The sequence below is a fragment of the Salvia hispanica genome, chromosome 6 (genome assembly GCF_023119035.1).
Source record: "Salvia hispanica cultivar TCC Black 2014 chromosome 6, UniMelb_Shisp_WGS_1.0, whole genome shotgun sequence".
Lineage (NCBI taxonomy): Eukaryota > Viridiplantae > Streptophyta > Magnoliopsida > Lamiales > Lamiaceae > Salvia > Salvia hispanica.
In genome coordinates, this window is record NC_062970.1 from 38971268 (window position 1) to 38981698 (window position 10431).

At 36.1% G+C, this 10431-nt stretch overlaps 1 protein-coding gene across 1 annotated transcript; it reads left to right on the top strand.

The window, feature by feature from the left end:
• Positions 1–4498: 4498 nt before the first annotated feature.
• LOC125196374 (ras-related protein RABH1b-like) lies at positions 4499–5704 on the top strand. Its single transcript, XM_048094865.1, has 4 exons — positions 4499–4615; positions 5060–5130; positions 5401–5489; positions 5589–5704. Exons 1-4 carry the CDS (start codon positions 4499–4501, stop codon positions 5702–5704), a joined length of 393 nt encoding a protein of 130 aa, XP_047950822.1.
• Positions 5705–10431: the final 4727 nt, after the last annotated feature.

Genomic DNA, 10431 nt, shown 5'->3' on the forward strand with positions numbered 1-10431 from the left:
AAAGAAAGAGAGATGAGAGAATAGATGTGTGTTTGTGTGTAAAATGGAGAATGGAGAAGAGTATTTATAGAATAAAAAAAAATTAAAATATGACCGTCGAACGGGCATATTACCGTTTTTTTTAATTTTTTTTTTGAAAAATTGATTTTTTTTAAAAAAAATCAATTATGACGTCATAATTCCGACGCCCACTCGCGGGTCGGCGAGTGGGCGTCACGCCAGCCACCCACGCGCGCCACGTGGCGCCGGGCGCGTGTCTCGCCAGCTCGAGGCCGATCTCGCCGGGACGCGTCACGCGTCGAGACAACTCGTCTTGTCGGGACGAGACGGATCCCGCATCGCTGATCGAGACCGCATCGCGCAGCGAAGCGGATGCCCTCAAACTGTGACATCAAGAATTTGTATAATGGAATTAAAAGCTAGGGACTTTGTATTCATGGTATTAAAAGGGTATACCTCTCTCTCACGCTATTTTCTTTGGGATTTTGAGAGACTGATTTAAATGGTAGAATATATCCCTACGTATGAAAAAATTTGACTGATTCTATTCCTCTTCTTCAGGTGGTGATGAGAATTTAGGTAACCACCGTGGATCAGACGATTGGTACATATCTTTGGACCGAACCAAAAAAAGGTATTGGGCTGGTTGAAGTAGGCCCAATCGTTGAGTTTCTTTTTCTTTTGCCTGGTCGAAGACGAACATTAATTAATTCATAATATTATTTTATTTTACTACTTTGGCGTTATTATAAGTACACGCGAAAGTAACTTTAATTTCTCATCAACATTACCCCTACCACTTATCGATATTTCAATCAATGTGATTCAAAAACATTCGTCGATCCTTTGAGAAAAACATACCCATTGAATATCGAAACAAAACAAGGACGATAAATATAAAAATAAAATAAAATAAGAAGTATCCCAAAAAGAATGGAAAAAAGGTGGGCGTTAAAATGATATGCATTAACAGTGTTGCTGATACTTGTTTTGTCCCTTTGAGCGTATGACAATTATGATTAATTGTGTATAGTTCATTACTACTCTTATTCTTATACTATCACAATCAACTAGTGAGTGTTCGGTTTGCAAGATCGTATTCGAGATTAAATTTATAGTGTGTTTGGTGCATGAGATTCAATCTCACAACTCAATCCTAGATGGATAATTATGGAATAATTACTTAATTAGTCATATCTAATCTCTTATAACTAAAATAATCTCGCAACTAGATTACGAAGACAAAACCCATTGCTACTACCCATGACCATAGAGAAATTAATGGTACCTCGATTAATTTTCATAGACAAGGATTATCATAATTGATTATTTTGATCGTAATATTGAATTTATAAAATTATAACGTTGAATGTATATCATTATAAACAGATTACGTGAATTTGGTCTAAACGTGCAAAAACCAAGGCACTAGTATAGTTTATTGTTTTATTAATTGACAAATTTTCTCTTAAATATTATAATTGATTAAACTCGATAGCATCCATCATGGTGATTTGATATTCCAATATTGGAATTAATCCCAAGGTTGATATTTGGTGTTAGTTATACAAAAAGATGTAGCCAATTCTAATTACACTTCATTATAACATTAGATTTAAGTCATAACAACAATGAATTTAATTCAGTATAATGTTTGCTGCCACTCTCATATTCTCTCAATGATACGAAAATGTTTGCTAATAATATTCTCTCATATATTCGCCCATATTGTGATATGAAATTTAATTAAATTGTTATTTCATTATAATCTTATGACTTATATATAAGTGGAGCATAATTTTTTAATCCGAAAATATTATCTATGAGTAAAATTCCACATCATAGCATTCCATATTTTTTTTATTCCACATTATACGCATTCCATATTCTTAGCAAACAAAACAAACTCAAGGAATCTGGAGTAAAATTTGTGGCATGAAAGAGGTAGAAATAACTAAGAAAGAGAGGCTCCACTGGGAGGAATTGAAAAGTACTATTGGGAGGAATTGAAAAATGTCGTTAGACCCTAAAAGTGAATTTGGGCTAAGCTAATATGTTTTGGACCAAAAATAACTAGGATTAAGTAAACCCTACTTCGTATTAATAAATGATAATTTAAAATTTAATTTATGGCCGTGTAGGAATATTGGTTTTAGTAAATTGAAGGTATTAGTTTTAGTAAATTTTAATTATAGTCGCGTAGGAATATTATTTTTAGTAAATTGAAGGCATTAGTTTCAGTAAAAATTTTTATTATGGCCATGTAGGTGTATTAGTTTTAAAATTGTAATTATGGCCATGTAGGAGTATTAGTTTTAGCAAATTTTATCACTCACTTAAGATGACACATTTTCCTTTTTAGTTTGTCCCAAATAAAATGACACTTTTATCTTTTTTTAAAACTTTTCTTCTTCGATTAATACACTTAACCACGTTTCTCATTCCAATGAAAATAGTATACAATCATCTACTAAAATATGAAATGGTTCATTGACAAATATCTTTTTGTTGTTGTTTATAATATCTTTAATTGTTTATAATATTACAAATACTTATTTTAATCAGTTTAAATCTGTAAATAATATTTATTTTTAAGTTAATATATTTTTATTATTTAGAAATGTTTTGCAATGTGCGGTGTTAACACTAATTCAGTATAATGTGTCATTATATATTCGAATATACACGATAATAACATTGGATTGACTACATCATTATAGCATTAAATGTACCGCGCATTACATGTAAATTACCATAATAATAATAAGACTTGTCACAATTTAACAAAATATGTGACAGTCTAATACACCCTAAACGAATTTTTATTCTTAATTTTCATAATTATCTCCTATTGTATGGTATTCTCTACGTCCCATAGAAGATGACTCACTTTTCTTTTTAGTTTGTATGACCCATTACTTAAAATGAAAAACCTTTATCTCTACTTTATTTCTTCTCTCTTACATTACTCTCTCCTTTCAACACACAAAATAAATTTGCATAAAATCCTGTGCCACTCAAGAAATGAGTCATCTTCCTTAGTACGGAGAGAGTAATTTATTGACCATGATATTACAAGATTGATCGTATGGTTTAAATTATGTGTTGGTTATATTTTAAATTTGGTTCAGTTTTGATCACTTATATATTGATGCGTTAAACCATAGAGTGAACTACAAAAATGGTTCCTGGACTATGGATTTATCTCGCCCATAGTCCCTGAACTTTAAAAATATCGCCAGTAGTCCCTGGACTAAGGGTTTATCTCGAAATTGGTCATTTTGGCTTTTTTTGGTACGAAAATACCCTTTGATATTATTTTGGGGGATTTGGGCAATTTGGTCTTTTTACACTTTTAACATTTTAAATCTGATATTATTTTAGTTATGTAATAACTTTGATATTATTTCAAATTTATCATCCTTTTTCCCTTTTGTCATCATTCTCTTTGTTTCTTTATTTCAATATTAGATTTAATTTTACAAAATTTTAAATTTTAATTTTTAAATATCAATAACTTTTTTTAATATAAAAATGATTAAATAGCAAAAATTAATAGTTATAATCAATATTTGATAGTGTATAGTACTATGTAATCAATAAGGTATGACAACGCCTTAGTTTTAATCAATATTTAATAGTAGCTTTAATCATAAATAGATTATATAACACAATTTATTCTGAAATAAATATGTATCTAATGTAAGACTAATATAATTTTCGTTTATTAATTTGAAAACAATCAAAATTTACTAGAAAATTTAAACAAAAATACTCCTATATAAAATTTTAAGTAGGATCAAATTTTTAGTCAACTTCATAATATTTAATCACAAGCAATTATAACAACCGAACGGAGGCTAAATAGAATAACTCTTATTTTTCCATCATGATTAATATTATTTTTTTGTACTTCTTCAATTCAATTGAATATTATATTAAATAACAAAAATTAATAGTTTTAATCAATATTTATAGTGTCCATGAATTAATAGTTTTCATTAAAATTTTTTATTGATATTTAAAAATCTAAATATTAAATTAAATTTTATAAAATTAAATATAATATTGAAATAAAAAACAAATTTAGTGAAGGATAACAAAATGGAAGAAGAATGATAATTTTGAAATAATATCAAAGTTAGTACATAACTAAAATAATATCAGATTTAAAATGTTAAAAGTGTAAAAAGACCAAATTGCCCAAACCCCCCAAAATAATATCAAAGGGTATTTTCGTACAAAAAAAAGCCAAAAGGACCAATTTCGAGATAAACCCTTAGTCCAGGGACTACTGGCGATATTTTTAAAGTCCAGGGACTATGGGCGAGATAACCATAGTTCAGGGACCATTTTTGTAGTTCACTCTAAACCATATTTTTATCCATATATCACGTGATGCAAGTCTGAAAGACGAACACAATTCCTTTTTTCGGTGATTTAAATTCAAAAGAGGTGTTGTGCTATTAGTTTGCTTTGGTTGACTTGATTTTGACGCATGGCTTCGGTTTCAGCCCTCGACAAATACAAACTAGTGTTCCTAGGAGAGCAATGCATCGGGAAAACGAGTATCATCTCTCGGTTTGTACACGGCATATTCGATGATACTTATCGGGTGCGGAATCAACATCTTTGTAAAGTTAACGTTTAACATTTCTGAGTTTCAAATTATGTTGAAGAGTATTGTTTTAGGAGTTAGGATATGATCCGTAATATCACTAATTAGCAATTGACACCCACTTTATTTCGTCTAAAATTCCTGACATCTTTTACATTTTTTCTATTTTTAATATTTTTCACAGTGGTACAGTCACTGTCTTTTGTAGACATCGGTCATCAAGAGTCTTGGATCATCAAATATCAAAAACCAAATGTTATGCTAGATTTAAAATAATAAGCACCACACTACTAGAGAATAAGTACTGCAGTTATCTGCTGCAATATATTCATGGAGTATTTTTAAGTTTACTTTGGTTTACACTATCAAAAGAACCTCTTTCTTAGCTTGTTATAATATAGAACAAATTTACCATACTATTTTACAATTTGCTTTGTTCAGGTAACGATTGGTATTGATTTACTTTCAAAGATAATTAATGTTGAAGACCAGACTGTAAGTTTGAAGCTATGGTAAGATATGCTTCTTGATATGGATGATTTCTGAAATACTTCCTCGGCTAGATTTATTAGCTGCATTCTTTTCGAAACCACGTGCCAAAAAAATACTCTAGAAGCTTTCAGTATCTTCCTATGCCATTAGTGCACCTTGGGAAAACAAGGCATGCCTGTTTTTGTAGTTCATCATATTTGAGTTTTCAAACCATAGTGAAAGTTAAAATTGTATGTGATTCTTAGTCCTACTATGCTATAGGAATGATCTTCCGATCTATTCATGTTTAGGGATACTGCTGGATATGAAAGATTCAGTATTTCTATGCCAGGCTGTATAAGGGACTCCTCTGTTGCAGTCATAGTATATGATGTTACAAGTATGTCACTATATCTCCACGCCTCGTGCTAGCTAGTAGATTAATATATATATTTCTTAGTTTTTGTAGTAGTACTGATTGTATATTGCTTGCTATTAGGTCGACAGTCATTTCTTAGCACTACAAAGTGGATCGAGTATGCTCGCACAGAGATAGGAAGTGATGCTATTATTTTCCTAGTTGGCAACAAGGCTGATCTGGTGGATAAGAGGTAAACACCATGTCTTGAGCCATTTGATCATATACATAGTATATATGTAGAACACCCAAAATTAAACTAAACATTCCTAATTATACTTTTCATGTGTTTTGCTTTTATTTATATGGGTGAGATTCCTTCCAAGCATTGATCATTGTCTTTCATTTTGACTAATCTATATTGATGAGTAGATTGGTATACGCTTTTTTAAGTGTCATTAAAGTATAATGTTCTGATGATGTAGTTTGCATGTAATATAAACAGGAACTGTTCGAGAAGATCGTTGAAGCCCTCCAAGGGATAGAAACTCCGTCACCAAAGGAGCGAGACGAGATAGTCGATGTCGACCTCAAGTCTCAGTCACAGCAGCGGTCGGGAGATTGCACTTGCTAAAAAGGTGAACCAAAACATTGGTTTATGCGAAAGATATATTTTTATTGAGCTTTGAATTTTGTTTGTGTTTGGCGAGCTGGAGTATTTCAAATCATCGGATACATGCAGCTGATTTTGTTGCCCTTAACCTTTTTTTCTCATCTTATCATTGTACCTATGGTCAGGGGCCACAAGTTTCAATACTACCTATAACCTTTTTCTTTTAATTTTCGTATTCATTTTTCACTTGTTTGTCGAGAGTATTATTTTCGTAATCATTCTTTACTTGTTTACTTTTGTTGTTTCTGTAATTTTATCTTTAATTTATGTACAAAAATTAATTTAAGATGATGGAGTACTGGAAGAGCGAGACCTGCTTCACTAATCATAAATAATTTCAAGATCTCATTCTGTTTAACTCAACTTGGATGGTCATTAACAAAATCTCATTCTGATTATAAGTTTCTAATAGAATAATGTAGCATCCTTATTTATTACTCCATTCATGAGCTTTGAAATTCTTGAAAAAAACTTCTTGTTTAATGGTGGAATCTATGCCCGGTCAATGGACTTTGACCAATTATAATTTCAACAAGACATTTAATTTTGCAAAATTAAATGATATAGCGTCGATCTACGTTCGGAGTAGATGACCGTGATATATTTATTTTCTCAAATCCGATTCCCGGTGAGTGAGAAATAATTGTTTAAAGTTGTGCAAAAATTGCAAACTTAATGAGCTATGAGAGGAGATTAGGGAATAATTAAGAGAGTTAATTATCCCACATTGAAAGTTTCAACCTTATTAAACTAGTATTTAATAAGAAGGATTATTACATGTAATAATTATAGTGGACTAAGATGGGCTGTAAGAGCCCACACGCGCGCGCCGCGTGCCTCGAGCCCGCGCCCGTGCCCTTGGACTTGGATCTTGGTCTTTGGGCCTGGTCGTGGGCTTGGCCCAAGTCTAGTGGGTCTAGTTCTTTTTAGACCTTCAGCGAGCCAAGCGGGATGCCACCTCGTCAGTATGACGCGGTAAGCCAACGTGGCTGACACGTGATAGTCCACGTCGTGAACGAATCTAGAAGCTTCTAGACTCAGCCTCTCTAGCTCTGAGCGCGTAACGGCTTGTAACGCCCGAACGTTACAGCTCGTAACCGACGACCGTTACGGTCTAGCTTTAATGACGGCCATTATGGCCGTTGACCCCCTGCAGTGGACCGAGCCTATAAATAGGCTAGCCATTCCATGCATTCTACACATCATCAAACACTAGAAAGCATTCTGCATCATAAGCTCTCTCTCTCTCTGCATTGTTCTTCTGTCGAAGCTCTGCCCTCTCCTCCATCCAGTTCGCCGGAGCTCTGCTAATAGCGGTGCTGCTTCACCAGAGACGTAGCCGTTTTATCTTTGGGGAAGAAACGCCAATCCGAAGAGCACTACCGGGGCGTATCTCGTCTTGCGGAAAGAGGACTCCTCGACTCGGCTCTTTCCTGTTCTACACTTTGTAGTTTCGATTTCCATTTGTAATTTTAGTTTCAGTTCTTTTCTGTATTCCTTCTTGTAATCCATAAATCTCCAACAATCGCAAGACGAGATATAACTTGCTTTTGAAGGGATCTGGACCTAAAACTGAAACTAAAACTTTCGAAACTATAATCACCTTTGCTGGAGATGTCGACTGAATCCAACACCGCCGCTGCCACCAATCCGGCCACCACCGCCGCCATCATCTCTTCCACCATGGCGAACACCGGACCAATCCCCACAATGGTCCCTACCCCTGGGTTCACCTCTTCGTCTACATTGTCATGGGGGTTTACAAACCCCTTTGGGTCCACTGTTGGATCATCCTCTAGTGGGTCGGTTGGTTCCACTTTTAGTGGTTCCTTCGGATCCTTCAATGGATCGAGTGTTGGGGCCTTCGGGTCCAACACGGGTACCGGTTCCTTCGGATCTGGTACGACCATGGCGGGCTCTACGCCCAACATGAATGGTGGGGGCTCTATGCCCAACCATGTTGTTGGCTCCTTCGGGGGCAACGGAATTGGTTCCTTCCAAGGACCAAGTGCGGCACCTTTGGCACCGAGAATGATGCCACCCGCCGAAAAACCACCTAAATTTGGAGGAGCTGACTTCAAGAGGTGGTATCAAAAGATGTTGTTCTACTTGACAACATTGGGCATCACCAACTTCCTCACGGAGAACGAGCCGCCCGCGCCAAGTGATCAAGAGACAAGTGTTGAGGTCATGGCGGACTATGAAGCATGGCGCAAAGGAGATTATCTTTGTAAAAATTTTATTCTAAGTGCATTAGATGATAGTTTGTACAATGTATACTCCCTTGTAACCACATCAAAAGAGATGTGGGAAAGCCTAGAGAAAAAATATAGTATCGACAATGCCGCCGGTACGGAACATGTTGTAGTATCCAAATTCATGGACTACAAAATGGTCGACTCTAGACCGGTCATGGAACAAGTTCAAGAGTTCCAAATGATCATCCACGGACTCGCGGCTGAAGGGATGAATTTGCCCGACAACTTTGTGCGGTGCATACTCATTGAGAAGCTTCCTCCTAGTTGGAAGGACTTCAAGCACTACCTCAAGCACAAGCGAAAGAAGATGAGTCTTGAAGACTTGATCGTGAAGCTGCGCATTGAAGCGGATGTGCACAAGATCGACCAAAAGGCTAAGGGCTTTAGCCCACTTGATGCCAAAGCCAACTTGTTGGAGCGGGGCGGTCCCTCCAACAAACGCCCTCGCCCAAATCAGAAGGACAAGGGGAAGGGAAAGCAGCCTACAAAGAAGTTTGAAGGCGAATGCTACAAGTGTGGCAAAGTTGGCCACTTTGCCAAAGACTGCCGCAGCAAGAAGAAGAAGCCGGCAGCCCACGTCGTTGAGAAAGAGTTCAAGGACTGGAATGAAGATGACCTCGTTGCCGTGGTCACTGAAGAAGTCAACATTGTTGACAACAAAGGCGGCTGGTACATCGACACCGGCGCTACGGCTCATGTCTGCTCGGATAGGAGCAAGTTTGCCTCCTACACTGCTGTTGAAGGGAGGAAGATCAACATGGGGAATCAAGCATCATCCGAGGTCCTCGGCATTGGCAACGTGATTCTCATGATGACCTCTGGCGTCACTATCACTTTGAAGGATGTGCTGCATGTCCCGGACATCCGCAAGAACCTAGTGTCAGGATCAATACTAGTTAATAAGGGGTTTAAACTTGTATTCGAGTCTGATAGGTTTGTTTTGTACAAGTTTGGGAAGTCCCTCGGAAAAGGTTATGTAACCGACGGACTTTTCAAGCTTAGTGTGGCTACACGCCTTGTTCCAAAGCCTTTGGCTAACAACAATAATAAAGCATCTACTTCCTCTTATTTGACCGAGTCTTCAAATTTGTGGCATTGTAGATTGGGACATGTAAATTCAAAAGCCGTTAAAAGATTGGTGAACTTAGATTTACTAAAGGCAATTGAAGTGGATAGCCAAGACAAATGTGAAATATGTCTTGAGGCTAAAATGACTAAGTTACCGTTTCACTCAGTTGAACGAAAAACAAAACCCCTTGAATTAATTCACACGGATGTATGTGATTTAAAGATGGTGCAAACTAGAGGTGGTAAAAAGTACTTTATCACTTTTATAGATGATTGCACAAGATATTGCTATATTTATCTTTTAAGAAGTAAAGATGAAGCAATTGAAGCGTTCAAAAATTATAAGAACGAAGTTGAGAATCAACTTGGTTGTAAAATCAAAGCGATTCGAAGTGATAGAGGAGGCGAGTATGTAGCCCCGTTTGAGGAGTTATGCAACGCAAGTGGTATAATTCATCAAACAACTGCTCCATACTCACCACAATCTAATGGTGTAGCAGAACGCAAAAATCGAACTCTAAAAGAGATGATGAATGCGTTACTACTAAGTTCAGGATTACCCCAGAACATGTGGGGGGAGGCTATTTTGACAGCCAACTATATCCTAAACAAAATTCCACTCAAAGGAAAAGACATCACTCCTTATGAATTGTGGAAAGGTAGGAAACCATCCTACAAATACCTCAAAGTGTGGGGGTGTTTGGCCAAGGTGATGGTTCCCCCGCCCAAAGAAGTTACAATTGGCCCTAAAACAGTCGATTGTATCTTCATTGGATATGCACTTAACAGTAGTGCATATAGATTTGTTGTTCACAAGTCTGAAATATCGACTATTACAGTAGGAACAACAATCGAGTCAAGGAATGCCGTATTTCTCGAAAATACATTTCCTTGCAAGGACAAAGAAGAAGTCCCAATCAATTCCGAGACAAGAATTGAAGATGAGGCCACTAGTTCTAAAACAGTGGATGAAGCCACTAGTTCT